General features: G+C 42.5%; 1 protein-coding gene across 2 annotated transcripts in view; it reads left to right on the forward strand.

The window, feature by feature from the left end:
• The first annotated feature begins 232 nt into the window (after positions 1-232).
• Positions 233-24,896, forward strand: part of Chchd3 (coiled-coil-helix-coiled-coil-helix domain containing 3) — a 258,806-nt gene continuing 234,142 nt past the window's right edge. For both annotated transcript variants that reach the window (XM_057771899.1, XM_057771908.1), the window contains exons 1-2: positions 233-470; positions 13,918-14,005. In XM_057771899.1, the coding sequence (XP_057627882.1) occupies positions 390-470; positions 13,918-14,005 (169 nt within the window). In that variant the 5' untranslated portion in view covers positions 233-389. The remainder of the gene's footprint in view (positions 471-13,917; positions 14,006-24,896) is intronic.

Raw genomic sequence — 24,896 nt, forward strand, 5'->3', positions numbered from 1 at the left:
CCAGAGTGCTCTACGCTCCATGCACGCTCTGGAGCAACCATCACGTCAGATGAAGACTACAATTCCCACTACTCTCAGAGGCTCCGGAAGCCACGTTAAGTACCACCTGTTGCCATAGCATCCGGGTCCGGAGTCACCAATCCTGGAGCATCTTCCGATAGGAGGCGGGTAAATTGCTTCTCGGGCCAACCCGAGGCGGCGTACTCCTGGCACGTGACCGGAGGAGGCGGGCTTTTGGAACCGGCGCCTTCTCCTTGCTTCTTGGGGTCGTGGCCTTGCTCTTGCAGGGCAAGGGAAGCGTTCCCGGGTCCTCACGCGCAGGTGTGCGCGTGGGTCCTGACGTGCTCGCGGGTCCACGCGCGGACTCTGCGGGGACAGAAGCAGGAGCCATGGGCGGGGCCGCCAGCACCCGCCGGGTCACCTTCGAGACTGACGAGAACGAGAACATCACGGTGGTGAAGGGCATCCGGGTGAGTGCCGTGGGCGGGCGAAGGGCAGCCCCTGAACTCGGACCCCGACGCTGAGACCTGCCTGGGACCGCTGCACCTGCTTTCTCCGTTCTCGGCTCGCGTGCTGTCCCGCCAGAAGTCTGGCTCTCTCTCTCTGGGAAGAAGCCCGTAGTTTGAAGACTCGGAACGTCCATTCAGAGAAAGTTCTTGGTTGTGTGCCAGGCGCTGTACTGGGGCAGATGGGGGTGCCGGGTCACCACATCCGTCCTTGCTCACTAGTTGCAGGACCTAATTGCAGCTCTTGCTTCACCGCGCTGATTAGTTCAGGACCCGAGCCCTGCTTTCTCGTGCACATCTCTCTCTCAGGGTGAATTGGCTTTTTAAGGATGACTCTTATTTGCCTCTGCCTTTCATTGCCCCTCTTCTGGTATCACCCCTTGCCCCAACACATGCATACACACTCATGCATTCAAGTCATTCCTGGCTCTGCTGGCTAACTTCTGGCTTCTGGCTCCTTTCCTTCCACCTGATAATTTCGTTTTCCCAGGCGCCTCCGCTGTGGTTTGTTGGCCCAAGTTGGCCCAGTTACTACAGGCCTGCTACTGTCTGCCCAGCCCGATAGGGGCAGAGGTCAGTGCAGTTCTTCAAGGTTGGTAGAACTAAGACAGTCAGTTCTGAGGGCAACGTTGTAGAGACTTTTTAAATACCCATTGTGTGGACTTAATACATGAACTGAAACTTGAGTGTTCTCTAGGGTGTCGGTATCCGGGCACTGACTTCATTAACACTCTTCTCTGCACCTGACTTTGGAGCATCATGGTTTGGGAAGTAGGCTTGTACCTAGGAACCAAGCGCTCTGATTTCAGAAGGCTTTAGATGTTTTCCGTCTGTTTTTACCCAACTATTAGTCTGTGAACTATGTAAGATACCTTTTGGCATTTGTTACAAGGAAATAAAACTTTAAAAACATTTCAAGTGTTTAAAAACTTCTTCCTCTGAAACTTGTTACCTCGAAAAGAACTTATTAAAGTTTTCCTGGTAGGAACTCCAAACTGTTGGACCTGAGGCTTCGGTCTGTGGCCAGCTGTTCTCACTGTGCTAATCAGTGCTAGAATGGTAGTTCTAGCATTCTTTGCCGTGTTGGCGTTTAGTTGGTACTTTTTGTGGTAAGGTAAGAATTAATGCAACCTTGAGTTTTATACAGAGATTGAAAAAAAAAAAAACCAAGTTGTCTCTAGGTTTTGAATGTTCCACAATAGAGAATGCAAAGTTTGAAAAAAAAAAGTAAAAGAAAATCTCAGGTTAAAAGATGTGGATAGGAAATGCATAAGTGCGTGTCCTCATGTTTCAGTACAGACACAGCAATGACACAAAACAAACTGAAAGTGAGTTTGGCCACAGTGTAGAGATTTAGATAAAATATCAGATCATGTTGAGTGATACTTGACAGTAGGGATGGGTTTTAGGTTCAAGTGGTGAGATTGTTTTTAAAGGACTTTTGTAAATTTTTTTTTTTTAAACCATACCCTCAGTTATACAACTTGAAGCAAGCTTCCTTTCTCATAGATACATTTTATTTCTGTTGTTACAGTCCAGGCATGGCAGCCTCATTTTGGTTTGTATCCCACTCTTCTGCATGTGCCCTGGCCAGGTTTCTTTGCTTCCTGGCATTTTCACAGATGGCGTGTACTCACCCTTGGCTTCCTTCAGTTTTCTCCTCTCCAGACTGGTGGAGCCTCGTACCTAGATACCCCCTTATCCCTGTCTTTTCCAGCTGTTGAACTGTGAGGTCAGTTTGGATCCCTTGAGGTCATGCACAGGAGAAAGCTAACTTGGAATTCAGCAGACATGCTTAGTCTGTGGCTCTGGACCACTCACTTCTCTGAGGACAGCTTACCCCTAAGTCCAGATGTATTACTTCCTTTAGTTAGGGTAGGGGATGCGGTGTGTAAAACTCCTGATGAATTGTAGACCTTTAGGTTACTATTAGCAGTAGTAGTGTTACTATTTCGTGGCTCTGGGAATTGAACTTAGGTCCTCACATGTGGCTAAACAAATGCTCTACCATTGAGCTGTATTCCCAGCCTGCTTTGTCAATTTATAAATAAAAAGCGATCATTATAATTGGGTTCCTTTCACATTTAAAATTCTAGAGTTCTTGGAAGTGCATTGGGATCAAACAAACCTGGCTTCAGGTCTTTGCTCTGAGGTTAGCGTAGCTTACGATGGCATGGGCAAGTCATCCACGATTGCGTCTCCCTATCTGGTGTTTCTGTGGAACTGCATGTTAGTGAGAGTGTGGCACGTGTGTTCCTGGCCCTGTGCTTTGTCAGTGTTTGCACTTAGAGCGCTAGCTTGGGGTTCTGCAGGAGAGCCGAAGCTTAAACCCCGGAGAGCACAGCGGAACTAAACCGGAGCGCATGCCGTGGCCCATGAGAGACCTACAATCCCAGCGCTTGGGAGACAGAGGGCAGGCAGGTCTCTGTGAGTTCGAGGCCAGCCTAGTCTACCAGAGCTAGTTCCAGGGCTGTTACACAGAGAAACCCTGTATTGAAAAACAAAACAAACAAATAATAACAAACAAACAAAATATGGACAGATGAGGCCCAAATTCCAGTTTTGGATTTCATAGGTTAATGCAACTTGATTGAAGAAAGGTTTTCAAATTTTGATCCATTTTATAATGTTTAGGATCATCAGTTGAGAAAAATAAGTATGCTAATAATTCTGTACTCACTCCTGGGAAACTAGTTTGTGTTCTGTTCCATTGACGAGGATAGTAATTTCATCTTCAGTTATCCTAATGTAGAGAGCATTTAGTGAGCAGCGGAAAACTCACTAAGTAGGTTGAGCTTATTAATAGATGATGAGTCTCTTTTTTTCCTGAGGTGCTTATAGCTTGCACTTAAAGGACCTGCGTACAATGTCAAGTTTCCAGTCTCTTCTTGCTGACAGTTGCTACTTTTCATGTCTTTTATATATGGCCCTGCTCTTTCCTTTATTCTGAGCAGTTGCTAGTACTTTTCTGCCCTCTGTAAAATAGCCTCTATTCTTACACCTGGTTGCGATTTTGCATATGAAACTACTCCTATGGCCTGGATGAAGGATTACTCTCCCTTGCCTTGTACTTTCTCTGTCTCAAATATTTCTCATGATAGAAAAATAAGCGTTTTTATTACTCACATGTGCTTAATAGGATTTTTGTGCCCATCTGCCGTGTCTGCTTAGAAAGTGTGTTCAGGACCCGTCTTTCACTAGTTTATCTGAAGCATCCGAGCTGTGAGTGAACTCTTCCTGAGCAAATGTCAACTTCAATGAGTATCATTTTCAAAGTTACACTTATCATGCTTCCTGGCATAACTGTCTCTGCAGCTGGCCTTGAAGTGGAGCTGACATCCGCAGGAGTCATTCAGCCCTGTGCGTTCCTCTGAAATACACCATGCGCTTTGGGAGGTGTTGGCAGCTGAGAGCCCCTGAATGAAGGGATTCTAAATGTGGGGTGCTGTAGAGGGCTCAGCAGCGAGCGTATTGGCCAGGATTACACATTTATTTGTTTAGTCATAGGGACTGTGTGAGTAATTTAGTTTCAGCTTTAGGTTCTGTGAATGTCTTGGGCCATCTTAAGCTTTCTAGGATGCAGAACACAAGCAACGAGCTACATATGGACTGAAAATTACATGGTTTACAGATCTGAGCCTGTGTTCCCTGCCACCTTGTTTTCTAACAGTATGAGAGAATTGACAATTTGGTGTCTGTGCCTTCAAAAGGTCGTGGGGGAAGCAGTGCTCAGAAAGTGATCTGTTCTTACCTGGAGGGAAAACCAAGAGAGAAATTTGCTCTGTTTTCTTTAAGGCAGTTTGATAAGAAACAGCTGAAGAAAGGAGCTTCAGTTGTCAACTATTGTGTGTCATGTGGCCCGGCCTTTACCATCTCAAAGATGACTTGAGTGTCCCCTCTGAGAGCAGAAGACTTTAGCTTTGTTCTCTTGTTCAGTGTCTTGGATCTGCAAACATGCTGAGCTCTGGATTGGTGGGGGGTATGTTTGTGCAAATTTTGGGTAAGACCAAACAGTGAGTGGGAAGCGGTGAGTGGGATGACTAGATGATATGCCCTGTGGATCCTCTGGTGTGAGGCACACAGTGCCCGGGTCTACCTGCTCAAGTGTCTGAAGAGAGTAGGTAGGCAAGGCCGCCTGCTTGTTCCTATCACCCTTACTTGTGGTTCTTTTGCTATACGAACCACTGTGAGCTCTGTGAGGTATGGACTCTGCCCTAACAATACAGTGAGCACAGAGTTCGTGTACATTGAATTAGTCCATGGACTCCAAAGTCCAGAGGCCTCTGGGTGTAATTTGTAGCATCAATATGTGTGTGAGGGGTTTACTACACGTTTGGTGTTCGGATGGAGAATCCAGAGGCAGCCAGAAGACAGGTGGAGCCGATAAAGGTCAGCAAGTGGGGAAGGCTCTTGTAATGGAAGTGCCCTCTTTAAGGACAGATGTGTTTCCTGAAGAGTTTCCTCTTAGGCTGCTTGTCCAGCTCTTCTTGAAGCTTATGTGGTGTCTTTGACCCCCGCCTCTGCCCAGCCTTGGGGCAACTTTCCTCACAGAAGAGCTGAGCTGTTCTACAGCTACTGGCTGCGTGTCTGACCTTGACCAGTATGGTTTCACCTGTCTGCTGCCTCCTGAGTGCCTGTTCTCAGAGGAGATCAGGTGAGACCTGAGCTTTCCTCAGACTGGAGCTGCCGTACCCAGCTGGCTGGGGACAGGTAATAGTGCTCAAGTCAGGAGAACAGCCGCAGTTCTTGGGCTGCGGGTCCTACCAGTGCACCTCAAAGCCCCAAGAACTCAGCTGGGGAGGAACAGGTGCAGGGCGACTCCGAACCAGCCGGCCTGCAATATACTTACCATGGAGTCTTTGGGTGACATTTACGTATGTTTGGCTACATGTGACTGGAACCTCCTTTGAGAAATGTTTTGGTTGGTGTTAGAATGACGTTGAGTAGCAATATGGAGGCATCAGAGAAACCACAAAAGCAACAAAAGGTTAACAAATACTACTGACTTGAAAGACATTCTACTTCTGTGCCCAAAAGCATAGGGAAGAAAACCCAACACCTTACACACTCCTAGGACCCAGACAGCTGCTGGTAAGAACTCCAGCCTCATCCTCAGCCTCATGTGGAGAGGAGCTCCATGTAGGCCAGGTGGTGAGGATAAACTAGAAGAGACAGATTCTGTAGCTATCGCTACAGATAGTCATGGTGCAAATGCTACAAACAGAGGAAGTGAGGTGCCTAGCCTCTTAAATTGTTCTGAGCCAGCTTTTTCTGTTTGAAGGGTGACGTTTAGGGATTAAAAGGACGTTTACAGTTGCTGTAGAAAGTTGTTAGTATACATTTTGAAGGGAAGAGATGGAGAATATAGAAAGTACAGGTCAGTGTTCATAGCTGACATTTGTGTTTTAGCTAACATGTCTGACCAGTTATAGTTGTATGTGATTTTTATGTTGCAATTCTTTGATTTTTGGATTGAAATATAGAAATGTAAATTAGAATGTAAAAGTTACTGCACGTATAAATTAACATAAACTGATGAACTTTATACTGGCTTTATAATATGATATATTGTATGTGTACTATGGTATATCAACTTCGTAGTATTTGGTGATGATAACATGTAATATGTAGTTTTTAATTTTTTATTTTTAGTTTGTGAGAATCAAGCCTAGGACTTTGTGTATGCTAGGCAAGTGTTCTGCTCAGCCATATAGAGTTATGTAGAATATATTGTAACATGAATACACTGTTATGAAATATATGATATGTATGAGTTATGTATCATTTAATGTAATATATGTCACTTATATAATACATATCACTTAAAGTAGCTATGGGCTTCAGAAACGAAGGCCCGTTTTCTCTCGTGAGAGGAAATGCCTTTATTATGTGGGAGATTGGTGGGGTACACTGCTGAACGAGCGTGGGATGGAGACTGGGGCAGCCACTGCTGGGCTCAGTGCTCCTGGACCCGGATGTTACTCAGCATCAAACGGGGATGGAGAGGATTGGGGTTGGTGTGAACAAAGCTTTTCAACTTTGTAGATAAAGTTCAGGTTTACCCAGCAGCTGCGCTCGGGAAACGTGAAGCCAGACTCTGGGCTCCTGCCTGTCTTCGAGTACAGTGAAAGTGAAGGCAGAAGGATCCGGGGTTGAAGATCATTCTGAGCTACATAGTGAGTTTGAAGCTCACCTGGAGTACTGTAGACCTGTCTCAAAAAAACAAAAGAAAACAAGCAAACAGACAAACAAAAAAATAAAACCATATGTAGCAAGGGCTGCTAGGGATGTAGGTCTGAGGTCGGTAGGACTGGAGGCCCAGGACTCAGCCCCTAGAATCACAAAACAAAGAAATAAAGCAACAAGAAAAGATGCTTCTGGCCCTGGTGGCTCAGGACTCCAAGCCTCTGGGTACACTGCTTTCTTGGTGTGACTGGTCCTCTAAGAGAGGAGTCATGGCTTTCTCTCTAAAGAGCACAATTCTTGAGCTGCTTTTCCTTTCCTGTCTCTCTTCTGCTTTAATTTGGGCCCTGAGGCAGATCAGTTTTACCTGTTACGGTGTAGACAGTTCACACAGTATCTCGAGGGCCTTGATTTAGGACTTGGTGTATGGAATATTTGTAGGATGAATACCTCAGTGATATATAGGAGCTCAGTGTCATGGAGTGGCAGTTTCAACACAAAGGGGAAGTACTCTTCACTGGAGAGTTTGTATTAGATGTAGTGGGCGCGGGGACCCAATAGCTCTGCTGGGCAGACACTGTTGGAATTGAATGCAGAATTAGTTTGGTGAGTGATTGCTTTTGGATATTGACTTTATCTTAAGGGATCGAGTGGGAAGGAGGCAGTGGTGGCAGAGAAAACAACAACCATCTGTGGGTGGGGAACCTTTGGGTGTGGAGTATAAAGGGAGAAACTGGAAGTTAAGGTTGGAGAATTAACTACCATCCAATGAGAAGTGAGATGAGGGAAGAAATGATAACAGTTCAGTTGGTATTTTAGGCTCCAGGAAGTCCTGGGTAAGAAAACAAGTTGAGATAAGTGTTAAAGACAGCCCCTTTTCTGCTTTGGGATTCTGGATGGAGGGGTGGAAATGGGAGGTAGAAAGCACAGGTTCCGTTTTGGGTATGCTGGGTATGAGGTATTTCAGTTTGTCTGAGGGCAGCTGTTTAGTAAGTAGCTGGTTTTCAGGGTGCAGAGTTTAGAGTTCATGAATTCATCAGCAGCAGTTAAGGAAGGCTTGGCAGAATGTGGTGGCAAATATGTCTGTCAGCCCTGCACTAGGGAGACTGAGGTAGGAAATGTCAGGAGATTGACTGAGACTACCAAGAGCACACGGAAAGATAGTGAGGGCAAAGAAAAGTGGGAGGCCTGCGACCCTGAGGCCAGACAGCAGGGAAAGCCTGGGAGAGCCTGAGACTTGGAAACCGTATGGGTAGAGGCGTTAGGAATATATACTAGTTTATATAGGTAGAGTGCAAAGGATTGCCGCTGGTGCCTTTTACCAGAATGCTTTTGTAGTTGCACTGAGAGTCAAGGCCAGGCAATGATGAGCAGAGGACCTCTATGAAGGGCATTACTCTGTTCCTCGAGCCAGAAGCTCCTTGACCCAAACAAGGGTCCTGGTTGACCTCTGCTTTGCTTCCTTGTGTTACCAGATGTTGAGTGTGGTACTGAAGTGGGGCATTTGATTTTGACCTTGAGAGTTGGACTTGAGTTGGAACCCAGCTTCACTGCTGTGAGACTGTGTGATCTGGGAGCTGGTATCTGCTGGCTCACTTATCTAATAGAGATAATGTCAGTAGTTAGCACCTAGGCTTGTTAAGGCTTAGATGAGGAAAGCACTAGGGTAGAGATGACAAGAAGTAAGCAGGAAGTCTGCCTTAGCAATTTTGAATCCTAAATGCCTTGTAAACATGCATTATTTTTGAGACAGTCTTTTCATACAGTTCAGACTGACCTTGAACTCTTGTTCCTCATTTATCTGCCTCCTTGGTGCTGGGATTACAAGTATGTGCTATCTTGCAAGGTCCTAAGTATCTTTTGAATGTGTTAGCTATTATATTACCAAAATAGCCCCCCATCCCACAACTTGGCTGTAGAGTAATTATATGCCTCCAAATGTACTTGCATTAACTAGACAGGTCAATAGTTCTTTTTTTTAAATTGATTTTTATTGAGCTCTACACTTTTCTCTGCTCCCCTTCTACTTCTCCCCTCCTCTTCAACCCTCTCCCAAGGTCCCCATGCTCCCAATTTACTCAGGAGAGCTTGTCTTTTTCTACTTCCCATATCGATTAGATCCGTGTATGTCTCTCTTAGGGTCCTCATTGTTGTCCAGGTTCTCTGGGATTGTGATTTGTAGGCTGTTTTTCTTTGCTTTATGTTTAAAAATCACTTATGAGTGAGTAAATATAATAATTGTCTTTCTGGGTCTGGGTTACCTCACTCAAAATGATGTTTTCTAGCTCTCTCCATTTGCCTGCAAATTTTAAGATGTTGTTTTTTTTTTCTCCATTGTATAAATGCACCACATTTTCTTTATCCATTCTTTGAGCAAGGGGTATTTAGGTTGTTTCCAGGTTCTGGTTATGACAAACAAAGCTGTTATGAACATAATTGAGCACATGTCCTTGTGGCACGGTTGAGCAAAAGTGGTATTGCTGGGTCTTGAGGAGAAGGTTGTTTCTTAATTTTCTGAGAAATCGCAACATTGATATACGAAGGGGCTGTACCAGCTTGCACTCCCACCAGCAATGCAGAAGTGTTCCCTTTACCCCACAACCTCTCCAGCATAAGTTGTCATCAGTGTTGTTGATCCTGGCCATTTTTACAGGTGTAAGATGGAATCTCAGAGTCATTTTGATTTGCATTTCTTTGATGACTAAGGATGTTGAACATTTCCTTAAGTGTCTTTCAGCCATTTTAGATTCCTCTGTTGAGAGTTTTCTGTTTAGGTCTGTGCTCCATTTTTAATTAGATTGTTTGATTTCTTGTGTTCTTTGTATATTTTGGAGATCAGACCTCTGTTTGATATGGGGTTGGTGAAGATCTTTCCTTTCTGTAGGCTGTTGTTTTGTCTTGTTGACCGTGTCCTTTGCTTTACAGAAGCTTTTCAGTTTCAGGAAGTCCCATTTATTAATTGTTTCTCTTAGTGTCTGTGCTACTGGGGTTATATTTAGGAAGTGGTCTCCTCTGCCAATGCATTCAAGTGTACTTCTGTAGTGAGGAGCTGCGGGCCGCTTCCCGCCTCCCAGCTCCCTGCCACCGGCTAGCTTTATACCTGAAATAACAACACACAAATTGTATTCTTTTAAACACTGCCTGGCCCATTATTTTCAGCCTCTTCTTGACTAATTCTCACATCTTGCTTTAACCTGTATTTAGTAATCTTACTGGGAAAGATTCTAGCCTACGTCCATCTTGGGCCGGAGCTTCCTCTTGTCTGCCCTGGAGAGGAGTGGCATGGCTTCTGCCTCACTTCCTCTTCCTCCCAGCATTCTGTTCTGTCTACTCCACCCACCTATGTTCTGACCTATCGGGCCAAGCAGTTTCTTTATTAATTAACCAATGACCTTCCCACATCATACTTCCCATTTTCTCTTCTATAAGTTTCAGTGTGGCTGGCTTATATGTTGAGGTCTTTGATCCATTTGGACTTGAGTTTTGTGCATGGTGATAGATATGGATCTATTTTCATTCTTCTACACGTTGATATCCAGTTATGCCAGCACCACTTGTTAAAAATGCTTTCTTTTATCCATTTGATATTTTTTGTTTCTTTGTAAAATATCAGGTGTTCGAAAGTGTGTGGATTAATATCCAGGTCTTTGATTCTGTTCCATTGGTCCTCCTGTCTGTTTTTATGCCAATACCAGGCTGTTTTCAGTACTGTAGCTCTGTAGTAGAGTTTGAAGGCAGGGATTGTGATGCCTCCAGAAATTCATTTATTGTACAGGATTGTTTTGGATATCTTGGGTTTTTTGCTTTTCCATATGAAGTTGAGTACCGTTCTTTCAATGTCTGTGAAGAATTTTGCTGGAATTTTGATAGCATTACATTGAATCTGTAGATTGCTTTTGGTAAGATTGCCATTTTTATTATGTTAATTCTACCTACCCAAGAGCATGGGAGATCTTTCCACTTTCTGGTGTCTTTTTCAATTTCTTTCTTCAAAGATTTAAAGCTCTTGTCATACAAGTCTTCCTCTTGTTTGGTTAGAGTTACTCCGAGATATCTTATGCTATTTGTGGCTATTGTGAAGGGTGATGTTTCTCTGATATCTTTCTTGGCCCATTTATCATCTGTGTAGCGAAGGGTTACTGATTTTTTTTTAGTTAATCTTGTATCCTGCTACGATACTGAAAGTGTGTATGAGTTTTAGAAGTTCCTTGGTAGAATTTTTGGGGTCACTTATGTAAAGTATCATCAGCAAATAGTGAGAGTTTGACTTCTTTTTTTCTGATTCGTATCCCCTTGATCTCCTTTTGTTGTCTTATTGCTTTAGCTAGGACCTCAAGAACTATATTGAATAGATATGGAGAGAGTGGACAACCTTGTCTTGTTCCTGATTTCAGTGGGATCACTGTGAGTTTTTCTCCATCTAGTTTGATGTTGGCTGTTGGCTTGTTGTATATTGCCTTTATTTATGTTTAGGTATGTTCCTAGTATCCCTGCTCTCTCCAAGACCTTTATCATGAAGGGATGTTATATTTTGTTGAAAGCTTTTTCAGCATCTAATAAGATGTCCATGTGGTTTTATTTTTCAGTTTGTTTATGTGGTGGATTATGTTGACAGATTTTTGTATAATGAATTATCCCTGTATCTCTGGAATGAAGCTTATTTGATCATGGTGGATGATTGTTTTAATGTGTTATTGGATTTGATTTGCCAGTATTTTATTTAGTATTTTTGCATCAATGTTCATGAGTGAGATTGGTCTGTAATTCTCTTTCTTAGTAATGTCTTTATGTGGTTTGGGTATCAGGGTAATTGTAGTCTCATAAAAAGAGTTTGGCAATGTTCCTTCTGTTTCTATTGTGTAGAGCAATTTGAGGAGTATTGGTATTAGTTCTTTTGAAAGTCTTGTAGAATTCTGATCTGAAATGCCTGGTCCTGGGCTTTTTTTGCTTGGAAGGCTTTTGATGAGACTGTTTCTATTTCAGCAGTTATAGGTCTGTTTAATTTGCTTATCTGTTCTTGATTTAATTTTGGTTAGTGATATTTATCCAGAAAGTTTTCCATTTCCTTAACGTTTTTCAATTATGTGGAGTACAGGTTTTCGAAATATGACCTGATAATTCTCTGGATTTCTTCATGTCTGTTGTTATGTCCCACTTTTCATTTCTGATTTTGTTAATTTGGATATTCTCTCTCTGCCTTTTGGTTAGTTTGGATAAAGATTTGTCTATTTTGTTGATTGTTCTCCAACGAACTCTGTCTCATTGATTCTTTGTATTGTTTTCTTTGTTTCTATTTTGTTGATTTCAGCCCTCAGTTTGATTATTTCCTGCTCTCTAGTTCTTTTGGGTGTGTTTGCTTCTTTTTGTTATAAAGTTTTCAAATTCACTAGTGTGGGATTTTTCCAGCTTCTTTATATAGGCATTTAGTGCTATGGAGTTCAGTAGTTCTTAAAATAACCACTATGTTAAAGTGACATTTTCATAATCGGAGCAAGGCCTTGAGTTCTTTTACAATTAATCCGTACTCCCATCTCTGCCCTAGCTAACTTCATTTATTGATGCTATACTTATAAAATTGTCTTTTCATGATTTTTCAGATAAGTAGACTCAACACGGCCAAATGTGATGGCCTACAGCTGTAATTCCAGCACTTGGGAGGTGGATGCCGGAGGTTTGAGGCTAACCTGGTCTACATAGTGAGATACCCATGTCAAAATAAAAAGAAGCAATTTTGTAGTGTGTGATCTTTGTTATTTGGCCATTTCCATTTAACTTTATGAGTTTGGGTTTGTACATGTAGCTTTTACTGGAACTTCATTCCTCTTTATTACTGAACTGTATTCTGTTCTGTGGATATACAATGCTTTGTTTATCTGTTCACCAGTAAATAGCCATTTGTTTGTTTCCACTCTTGCAGTTATGAATAATGCCTCTGTGCACATTCTCTGCAAGGCTTTGTGTGGACATATGCTTAATAGCTTCTTAATTGGTCCTTTAGTCTCCTCCAGGGGTCCTTCTTCTGTTTTATCCTGCATCAATCTGTTGTCTACACTGTAGCCAGAGTGATCTCTCTGAAATGTAAATCTGATTATGTCATTACCCCGCTAAAATATTCAGTGCCTTTTGCTCCCTGAAACTTAGTTTGCTACGCTCAAAGTGTGTTTACTAAAAGTTTTTAAATCCACTTTTTTCTGTAGCTCCTCTTTCTCTATGCTCATTCATCCATTCACTTATAGTGGTCATTAGCTGTTTAACCGTTGTGTTTCCCAGGGTTATTGAGTCTGGGGATATAGTGATGGGACATCAGAACCTTTGCGCTCTGTCATCGTCTTCTGTAGTGGGAAAGGTAGACAGGAAGCGTGAAGTGTCAGACATTGGTGAGCACAATGAAGAAACTCGAAAGGACGGTGTGATGACCATGGGACTAGGACTCAAATCTGTGCGCTGGAGTGGTCCCCAGAGCCTCTGGCCTGTAACCTACTTGATTTCTCCACTTAGAGGTCTAGTGGTGGCAGCCCCACTTCGGATCCACACTTAATGTGGTTTCTTTGCCCTGTCACTTTCTCTTCCTGAGTTCTGTTCATCTTCTCTCCCCGAGCTGCATCCCTACAGTCCGGCTGGCTGCACAGACCATTGTGTTTCTGTAGACTTCCATTACAGCTGCTGCCGTCGGGTCGCTCCTTTCACGGCATTCTTAAGTGCTTTGTCTCTTTAGCCCACTTCTCTTGTAGCAGCTTGGTGGTTATGAATCCTCTAAGTCTAGTCTATTCTTGGTGCAGAGTTTGTGCCTAATCAAAGCTGTTGAAAGCAATCGTGTGTTCTTAGTCTTAGAAGGGAGAGAGGTAGGAAGGAAAGGAAGCGAGAGAGAAAAGGAAGGAGTGAGCTGAGGTCAGTTAATACATACATATATACATACATGTGCATTTGGTCAATATTTACTGAATAAGTACTGAAGGAGTTTTGGTGGTTGATATTTACTCCAGGATTATAACTTGGTGTGCCCCACAAATCAAGAACTGTTATTTGCAGTGGGCACTTAGTGCATGAGAAGAAATAGGGGAGCAGTGCTGTGGGTGTGACTTGGAATTTTAAAACAGTTCTGCAGTTGTTTGCGTGAGTCTAATTGAGTAGGCCATTCGTTATGCAGGGTGATGCAGATGTGGGATTACTTGGATGTTATTGTATTGTCTTTTGTTTCTGTCTCACCATTCAGATGTTTCTTTTGCAGCTTTCAGAAAATGTCATCGACCGGATGAAGGAGTCCTCTCCGTCTGGCCCTAAGTCTCAGCGGTATTCCAGTGTTTATGGTGCTTCAGGTATGGTGACATTTTTATTTTAGGGATTCTCATTAAAAAACCCTCAGTAGGGAAGGTGACTACTCAGTAGGCAGCTGCCCTTTGTCTTTTGGTGTTTGGATGCTCAACATTTTACGGTGAATGTTAGAAATCAGTATCAAGAGTTTCTTCTAAAGTGATTGGTTCTGTTGTTAGATGCACTTTATGAACTTTCAGTTTGCTCATCCAACTCCTAAACCCTCTGCTAAGCTTCATCAGAATGCCATTTCACACCTTTTGTGTGAACTATTTTGATAGTAGGAATATTAGAGATTAAGGAGTAAATATTATTTTTTTTAAAGAAAATCCTTAGAGGGAAAAGAACTCCTGAAATTAGAAAATACTCATTGCTTCTGAATTATTAAATATCTCATATTTTTGTTTTCTAGTAATTTTTAAGCTTCTACAAAAGATTTAGTTTGTTAGTTTGTTGCTTTAAGCCTCATCATGCATAGGTCTTCTTGGATGAGAAGAGCTAAAGAGATCCAGTACTTTTCCTCTTCCCTCACCTTCCTGTAGCTCCACCTTAGTGCTCATGTAACAAATTACCAAGAACCTGCTGCATGGCCAGCTCGTCTCTTTTTTCTCCTCTGGAGACAGAACCCAGCTTATGTTCAGAAGGTAGGTAGGTGCTCTCCCCCTGGACTGCATCCCTAGCCCTTTCCCACTCTGTTCTTGATACTGCCCAGATGGTCACTGGACATGCCATTAGTTGTGAAATGTCAAGAAGAACAGTATGGGAGTGATTACTTTTGGACCAAGAGTTTTTGTTTATTTGAAAGGGGCTTTTTTGGCTGCAGGTTGTAAAAGTGAGAAAGATGAGCTGTTGGGTACTTGCCACTGGTGGTGGTGGTGGGGCAGTTGTGACTCTCAAACTGACCATTAAGTTTGCAAATATAACTTGAGCTTCTTATACCAGGCTTAATCAGGAACAGTTTTTGTCTTTCAAAGCCTCTTGTTTAGTAGGAGTGTTGAACAGTCTTATGGTTAATTAACACAGATAAAGGCAAGCATATATCCAACTTAACATAGCCCATAAATTCCATTTATTCTTCTACAAATCTGCTGCTTTTCACCCCATCTTTTCCAGGATAGGGTCGATAACCAAACTCTCACCTGGAGCTGCAGTTATAACTATGAATTAATCTCCATGTGTGATTTATTTGGGAGCTGGTTGGCAGGACCCCCAAAAGCCAAAAGAGTAAAACATTACTATGACCTGCAGAGCCAGCAATGGATGGCGTGATAAGCTTGACTTTCTTGAGGAATCTGTCTGTTCCTATTCCAGGTTTGACATGACTGCAGACATTGTTCATGCTCAGCTGTGACCATCCTGGGCACTGAAGACTTAGACTATCACCTTGTGAGTTAGTGGTCAGATTAGTTCTCACTGAAGAACTCCTTACCTTTGACTAGCCTGCAGGAAGTTTGGTCTAGCCTGGGCCTCTCCAGAGCTGGGCATGTATCAGGTGCTCTGATGATGTGACTGAGGCTGTGTGGCTCTGTGACGCTCACTCTGATCCTTCCACATCACTCATCCCAGGACTGTCAGTAATGAAACTGGGGACATTCTGTGGAGGTGTAGTGTCCTTACAGCAGCTTTGGACATAGCTTCGCAGCAGGTGTGGTGCTGGAGACTCTTCGTACTTGGAGCAGTCAGATCACTTCTCTGGCTCCGTGATAGAAAGAAGACCTAGTAAGGCTATGATGTGGTTTCCCTCCTTTCATCCTAAGCCGAAAGGAGAGCTACTAGCATTAGTACAATATTTTGAAGTGATCTTGCCTTTATGTTAAGAAAACAATTAGACCGGGTGGTGGTGGTGCACGCCTTTAATCCCATCACTCGGAAGGGAAGCAGAGGCAGGTGGATCTCTGTGAGTTCCAGGCCAGCCTGATCTATAGAGCAAGTTCTAGGACAGGTTACAAAGCTACAGAGAAACGCTGCCTTGAAAAACCAAAAAAGAAAAAAAAGAAAACAGACCATGATTGTTTAAATTAGCAAACATTGATTCTTAAAATTTAAAAAATATGCTGTTAGAAGTTCTAATCTCAAAATTTTTGTTCTCTTCCAAGTTTTTCTCTTTGGGGTTTTAGCCAGTACACAGTAATAGAGTTCTTATGATTCATAATTCAGATGTGCTATGAAATCATTTTTCAAGTCTGCAAAAGTGTATTGATGGAAACGTCACCAGCTTTTTCTGCATTTTCAGTATCAAGTAAATTATATATAAATGTGAGCTGAATTTTTAATATTGATTAAAATGCTTTCTTTCTTCCAGAACTTATTAATACCATCCGTAGGCTATCATTTATGTGAATATAGAGCAGTGTATTTGATGGCCTGAGAACCAGAGGATTTCTGAATATAAGAACTAAGGTGCCTCATATGTATATGTGCACACACAGACATGCACACAAACACACACAGTTTGGAGAATATAATTTATGCTCTACAAAAATAAGTTTTTTTCTTTTTAAACTTTATTGTAACTTTTTTTTTTTTTTTTTGAAAAGCCTTGAACCAGATCAATGACTCATTGCATATAAAGCTGTTTGGGAAAAATAATATACTTTGTGACACACAGCAGATTGCAGGGCCACTTTAATAAATGAATGTGCTCTTAAGAACTTAACCGTGTCCTTTCTGCCTCGGCTCCTTTGCTCCATTATCGCAACTATGTTGACTTGCTTTTCTACCAGCTATTTTTCTCTTAGGTGGACAGAGGGGATGACATTGTGTGCAGCTCCAGCTCCATACTTACCTTTTTTTTTTTTTTTTAAAACATCTTGCATCTTTTGATTTTAAAAATCAATGCTGGCTATTGGCCTTCCCCCCCTTCATCTTGATCCTTTAGTTTTGCTGGCCTGTGGTGAGGTCAGACCGCTCATGTTCGACCCTAAGAAACTGTCTCCAGATCAATATGAGAAAATCAAACAGGAAATGGTATTAGGAGGCTGTTTATTGGTTTCCTAAGCCACTGGGAACCTGATGAAAATGATAAATCTGGCGGGGGGGGGGGAGACAAATGAGCTCATTCTTATTATTATCTTCACTGTGCAAGTTTCTCTGTAAATTTCTTGTCATTGTGAAAAATAGGAAAGATTTGCCGATTTGTGTTAAGCGTATTGCTGAGATCACTAAGTATTTGGCACCCTTAACAAATTGCAGGAAACCAATTTGAGCAGGAAATAGCACAGCCCAAACTAAGCAGCCAATTTAGGGAAACAGATTCATCTATATGTTGTATGTATTTTTCTCCCAGAATCTGGCCCTTCTGGTTATTTTTAAACAGCTCTTTAAGGCTCATCTAGACACAGCACTGTAGGGTGAGTTCAAAGTCAACAAGTGCTGCTTATTCCTTCGACCGGTGTTTTCACGTCTGAGTGAAGAAGGTGCACTGTCTTAGATCTCTTTCGGACAACATGTGAAACTTTGTGGATGCCGATATCCTAATCTTTTGCATTACTGTAATGGATAATTTGCCTGGCGTTTCCAAAGCATTAAATCTAATTTCTAATGAGCACACTCTGCTCCTGAAAGACGATCTGTAACAGTCCATGTTTAATGAATGATGAAGAAAGCTCATGGTTAGCTTCTTCTGTGAACAGGTATCGGCATGGCAGTGATCTTGGACTCAAAGAACAGTTTGGTCAAGTCACATTTAGCAGGAAGGTGTTGTGCAGTATTTTTGAGTAAAGGAACCAATATGTAAGTGAGGTAGAGTGTGTACAGAAGTCTGGAAGGCACTTTAGGAAATGAAAGAAGCGGGCCAGAAGCTTAGCTTGCTGTGAAGGGATGTGGGCTTGAGGCAGACCTTGAGAAAGGGATCTGAGGGGTGTTAATGTGGCTTATACTCCCTGTAGAGTCAGTGCATAGACCAGATCAATTCTGATAAGGTTTCCTGGGGCTTAACCAGACATTAAAAGAGTTTCATCTTATCCTCTGAGGTCCCAGCAGCTACTGAGAAGTTCCATCTAATTTTAGGATACAAGACTAGAAAATTGCATTAGTTGCTTCTTCCTTCATGTACAACCAGATGTTAATAACATTTTTATGGTTAAAAATAAAGTGCTGATTTTTTTCATTGATATTTTTACATTTAACAAATTTGAGTGGTAAGAATACGTATATTCTACCATTGCACAAAATAAGACCATTTTCCTTTTAAGTGAAAAAATTTTAAGCATTTTTATTTATCCTTATTTGGCACTGTAAGGAACAAGAAAAAATAAAATGTTCTCAGCTGTGTGAGGTCGTGTGGCTCTGTAGGCTCTAGCAGATGAGTTTTGAGCCTGTGAAGTGGGATGTTAAGATGGTGTGATGGTTTTAATGAAAGTGGCCCATAGGCTCATGTGTTTGAGTGTGGAACTCCTTGTAGGAGGAGGTGTGTCACTGGGAGCGGGCTTTGAGGCTTCAAAAGACCGCACCAGGCCCAGTCTCGCTTGTCTTCACTGCCTGCAACTTGCGGATCAGATGTGAGCTCTCAGCTACTGCCCCGTGCCATGCTTGCCTGCCTGTTGCTGCCATTCTCCTGGCAATGATGGTCATGGGCTAACTCTCTGAAACTGTAAGAAAACCCCCAATTAAGAGCTTCCTTTTATCATTCGCCTCAGTTGTGGTGTTTCTTCACAGCAGTAGAACAGTGACTAAGACAAATCGTTTCTTGGTAGCACAGGGAAAGGATGAGTTGAAACCAGATTGGGAAGGGAAGCCATTTTATGGTAACTTGATGATAAGGTTGCATGGCTGGGCAGTGGAGATTCACGGCTCAGCCCTTATCATCTCATCTGGATCACTTTACTTGGTGTCATCTGATTCAGTACTCCTGGCCTTACATCTTCTTTTAAGAAACCAACAAAAGTTTAAAATCTTCTTTTCAAGAAGGACTTAGGCTTTTTTGTGTAATAACCAATTCCTGGTAGAAAGTTTATGTTTTAGGGCAGTCTGGGCATAGTGCACGAGGGTCACACACACGACAGGTGCAGCGCCAGAGGGAAGGCGCTAAAGAGAAAAAGCTTAGCACGTTCTGGACTATCCCCAAGTCGCACTTTGCAGTAGTCCCTGCCATTAGCCAGTTCTGCCTAATAACTTCCTGTTAGTGGATTAAATGCTGGCTCTGTTGCTGTTTAGGAAATTTTTTGGGTCACTACCTAGTGACCACCGCTGTAACTTACCACACGGATGTGCTTATGGGTGGTCTGGCTGGCTGGCTTGCTGAGAAGCAGCAGTGGCCCGGGAGGTGGCTGCATGTGAGTGTTAGAGCAGGAGGATGCCAAAGTGCTGCTTGCCCTTAGTCTACGCGTCAAGACCAGGACAAAAGAAGAAGCTATTTTAACAGAACACCCTATTTTTGTTACAGTAGATTTTTGGATACTAACTTGAAAGTGATTTTAAGACTGTATTGTATTTTCTCAGAACTATGGGTAAAACAACCAAATAAATCATGGTTATTATTAAAGGCAAAAACTGTAAGTTAGAAATTTGTAATCCTGTGTCAAGATTTATAAAATGTAAGACATTGTCTATATAAACTACTCTGATGGAGTACAGAAAATAAAGACATGCCAATATATATAATACTATTTTTGACTTAAATTTTATATGCCAGTTGTAAAATAAATGCCTAATTAGCAATCTTATTGCCATTCTTGGAATTAGACAGATTTTATAGGGCTTCATTGGGATAGCCCAGATCTCTTAAAACTCTTCCCCGAGAGAGCTTCAAATGTGCATTTTCTTATTGCTTGTGGAGATATTCAGAATCAATCCATCGACTTTCCAGCTGTCAGCCAAATAATAGGTTATTGTTGTTAATGATGATGTTTTTCTTTTTACAAAACATTTTAGGAAGTAAGGCCTGACACAGCATTTTATTTCTTCCTGTTCCCCTCTCCTGTTCCTCTGGTTCATCCATTACTCCTGTTTTGGACCTTGTGGGAACATTAAATGTTTGAAAGTTCTTTTTAAACCTCTCTACCCCTAGGGCTTCTTGACACTTTGTTGACAGCTATCACTGTACTGGAGGGCCTTGCAAGGCCTTGGGAACCTAGTGGGTAGAAAAGATTGTCAAACTTTTCCAAGGAGTGGCTGTGATGTGCTTGAGACAATTTCCTGGTTCCCCTGAGTGAGCAGATAATTGATATATGTGCTCTAGTTAACCAGCAGCAGATGACTAGAGCTTGCAATTACTTGGTTGCAGGGAAGCATCGTAGTACTTTGGTTACTGTTGTTTTGTGTGGTAGTGAAGTACATAGTCTCTGGAAGGCAAACTGCACTCATGCTGGTGGTAGCATTGCCGTCCTTTGTCACACTGGGCGTGTTGTTGCTCTTACTCTAGGTGTACTTTGCTGTGTGCCATCATCACTATCATGGGGACACCCTGCCTTCCTCCTCCGCGTTTCGTTAGAAGTTCTCTGGAGTTTTATGGTATTCCTCATGGCATCTCTGCCCTGGTAGGACCATAGTCATTTCTCCCTACTTTGCTCAGACCATCTCGTGCTTGAGGTCCCTGCCTTCCAGCCTTCTATTTCTCAGTCCATAGCCCCAGTAATCTTTCATTACAATAAGACCAATTATACCTTGATTGAAGGTATGGGAGGCTCCGCCTTCCTTTTGGGAGGACATCTAAATCTCTTTCAGTTACCATGGTCCTGCAATAATCTGTTGCCTGGGTTAGTTTCCTCTGTCATCTCCCAGACCCTCCTCTGTCATGCCTAACTTTTTTGTGTGTAACTAGAATCGAAGTCCTGAATGTCCCTGAACTTGTCCTTTTGAGGACATGGACTGTGTTATTCTTTTCTGTCTCTATTTCCCAACTGGGTAGCCCTGTCCCACCCCACTTTCCTTTCTACGCATGTTTATCAGGAGGACTTCTATACACTGTTTTAGCTTTCTTTCGGGAAATCACCCTGTGGGTGATCCGTGGCTGGTAGCCTGGGTCTGCTGTGGCCCCACAGTGCCCTGTTGAACGTTTCTTGTGTAGGAACTCACATACAATCCCCTAATTGTTTTTTACCTGACTCCTTCAGTGACCACAGCTCCCTTTTCTCTGTTCTTCTCAGGCCCTCCTTGAGGGCACTGACTTCTGGGTCTCCTTGGCTTCGGTGTTGGCAGTCTCTTTGCTATGCTGAGTAGCAGCTGCAGAACTGTGTTTACTGTAGGTAAACATGGACCTGTTGAGCCTGTGCTTACACTAAAAGGCATAGAAGTCTTAGAGGGTTGGCATGTTTTTCATCTTGCCAGTGTGGACTGCTTAAACAGGATTTTTATTTCATTTTAATGAATTAATTATTTTTGTTTTTCATGCATTAGTGTTTTGTTGCGTGCATGTATGTCTTTGTGAGGGTTCTGGTTCCACTGGAATGGACTTAGAGATAGTTGTGAGCTGGGAACAGTTGTCATGTGGGTACTGGGAATTAAACCTAGGTCCTCTGGAAGAGCAGTCAGTGCTGTTAACCACTCAGCCATCTCTCTTGCCCCTAACCGATAGTTTTTAAAACATTTCCTTTTGGTTCACACATTTTACTTCCCCTGTCATATTCACTTCATTTTCATTACAGTTGCACACCGGCGTGTGTCCTTACCTCCTGCTTGTTATAAGCCTTTGAGAGCAGCAACTGTTTGCTGCTCATCATCTGTTTTCTCAGCTACAGGGACCGCAGTGCCAGGTGTTCAGTAGCAGTTTGTAGAATGAACGGGCTGAAACAAACCAGAAAGTGCAGCCTGATGTGTAAGTACCTGTGTTACCTAGGTCAAGGAGGAAAAGGGCCTTTCCTTTGAATTGGTTCTGGTGGGGATGGGTGTGAGGATCTTCCCTGTGCTTGGGATGATACACATATTCTTCCAGTCTCAGCTGTGCAGATCCAAGGACTCCCTGGAGGGGAATGGCAGGAATGGAGCTTGGTGTGGCGATTCTGTCTCACTCCTTGCCATTGGTTCAGTTAGGAAAGGAGATATTCATTAGCACAGATTTGCCAAAGTTTGGAAGGGGCTGGGTCAGGGTGGTGTTTTTTTTGGTTCTTAGCCCTCAGCGGATTTACAGTCTACTTTTCATCTTCATAGCTGCTTTGCTGCTGGGATTGTGTCTTTGGTTAGGTTAGTGTGTCTGGCCTAGATAGAGTTCAGTAGCTTTGGCTGTCTTCTTTGTTGGGACTAGGTCCACACTTTCTGTTGGAACTTTGGGACCCTTAAGATTTAAGTTTCCTAATACCATACCTTTGTGTGGGGCTTTACCTCAGTTTCTGACGCAGGGTTTGTAATTCTTCCAATCTCTGCCCTTTCCTGAAACCCCTGGCCTTGACCACTGAGGCCTTGGACTTCTGGTGCCCTCAGGCGCATCTGGAAGGAAGGCTGCCTTTTGCCTGCTCAAGCCGGTACACAGAAGCTAGTCAGACTGACCCTCCTGTGTATTTGAACACATAAACATTTAAATGCCAAATAAAGAAATAAACTAAAACTCTCGCGTATGGGCTTTCACCACTGTTCCCATCGTGTCTCCCTGCCACATGCTATGCTGCAGCAGATTGGTTTCGTCCACTGTTTTGTTTTGGTAGGGACATTTAATTTATCAGGTGTGAGTAGTCTTGCTGTTGATGTAATGGCTATATAATGACTTTAAAAATAGGATAAAATGTTGATTGCTGTAGCCTGTTGTTTTTCACTATTGACCTGAGGATAGTCCTGATAGAATACAGAAATCAATTATTGTATTCAGGATTATTTTGAATTAAATCAAAAGTATTAAAGCAGAATTTTATTTTAGCAACTTCCTAAAACATTTTCATTGTTTTGTCATATTGCCAGTTAGCTATAGGTGCTGACAAGTTATCTTGTCTGATGATTTATACAAATTTACTTTTTGTTTATTTAATTTCATGTAGCCCTTGCTAGCTTCAAACATCCTATGTAGCTGTGGCTGACCCTGAACTCCTAATTTTCCTGCCTCAGTCTCCCAAGTATTGGGATTATAGATATACATGGCCAGGTCCAGCTTTCAGCAAATTGTTTAACAAAATAGCATTGAAGTTTTAGTGGACTGTTTTCAACAGCCCTGAGCATATTCTCTGTGGAACTTGGCTGGACTCTGTGTACATGCTTGCAGCCATGGTGATGGTAGTACCATTCCTTGCAGCCATAGTGATAGTAGTACCACTCACTCCTTAAAGCCATGGAGATGGTAGTACCATTCCTTAAAGCCATGGAGATGGTAGTACCACTCCTTGCAGTCTTCCATCCATGGAAGCAAGTGAGCCTGCCCAGCAGCTTTTGTGTAATTCTGTAGAACAATATGAACACTGAGTATATTTTGTTTTATGGACCATGTTGACTTCTCTGTAACTCCCATGGGATTGAAGCCATAAGCTGCATTTGTGATACCTTTTAAAGACTTTGCTAAAAGTGTTGGTTTAATAATTCTATTTCAGAAACATTTTAGCTTGATTATTATAAAAGTATGGGAAGTCCTCTATTCTTTGACCTTTGGCATACTTTATTAGTTTTTTAATAAAGAAAAACAGTATATAATTAAAAATACTTTTTATGAAGCCTGATAAGCATTATACATAATAACTTACTTTCTCTAATTATTTTTTCCTGTCCTAAACATGATCTCTCCACTGACGTAGCCTTTGTTTAATAGCTTTATTCATCTTTTTGTGATAATGGTAAAGGGAAACTTTTAAAAATGGAATTTTAAAAACTACTGTTTAATTACTCACTAAGATTTTTAGGACTTTGACTGAAACTTTTTGAGGTCATATTATATTTTGATTGAAAGCTCTTCTATTCTTTCCAGTCTGGCGACACTGAACTGTCAGGACCTCCTGGCACTGGTACCCAGACCTTCAGCATCTTTTCTGATGTACCTTCAGGCTAAGTAGGCCCAGGCGCAAAGGCCCATAGATGAATCATCCCCTTGGTTGCTGGTGGTCATGAAATGAGATTGTGTCAGTAGGACCTCTGAGGAAAGGAGCCCAAACCTTCAAATGGAAAACAAACGGCAGTAGTCGAATCACCTCTGAATAGAGGAGTGTGGCGTGTGTTTAGTGTTCAGAGAGCCTTTGCCACTTAACAGTCTTAATAGTTGTGTGATCTTAGGCAGGTTGTCTCATTTTCCTCCAGGGTAAAATGGAGAGACTAATGCCATCTTCACATGGTTGTCATAGAGACTAAATGAGATAACGTGCAGTTGTTGAAATATAGCAGGAGATCAATAGAAGGCTCTTTGCCCCGTGCTAGTACAGGAACCAGGGCTACAGCTTCCCTGCCACCCTTTACCAGCTCTAGGTTGACCCTTGTCAAAGTGAACGGCTTTCTTCTCCCTACCCCTTTACCTTTCGCTGGTTTCCTGTACCTTGTTGCAGCCAACATTTCTTTAGTCCTGACTGTTTCAGATACTGTGGTAATAAGTGCTGGGCTTTAGAGATGAGTAGAGCAGAACGCTGCAGTGTGAATCGTAATGGAGAAACATTGAATCAAGGACTGACTTCCTGGAGAAGGCAGAGTATAGATTTCATGAAAGAGATGGTGATATTGTCTTTCAGTATTCAAGGGTGAATGGGAGTTTGAAGTCAGATAAGTTGTTTTTTGTTGCGGGAGGTCCTTCCGCTCCTCCAACCAATAGCCGCCGAGATACCAGCCCATTGGGGCGTGGTCTCTTTCCCTTTAAAAAAAGCGGCTACTTCTCTCCTCGCTCTCTTTACTTCCTGCTCCGGTTCCAGCGACTAGACTTCTTCCTAATTGCGTGCGCAGAGGGCTGTTGTCTGGGACGGTGATCTGTAAATTTATTCCCCTTTAAATAAATACCACCCTATTAATCACAATTCCAAACTGGTGTGGGATTGTTTATGACTTGCGCCTTCAGTTTTTGGTGGT

The sequence above is a fragment of the Chionomys nivalis genome, chromosome 1 (assembly GCF_950005125.1).
Source record: "Chionomys nivalis chromosome 1, mChiNiv1.1, whole genome shotgun sequence".
Lineage (NCBI taxonomy): Eukaryota > Metazoa > Chordata > Mammalia > Rodentia > Cricetidae > Chionomys > Chionomys nivalis.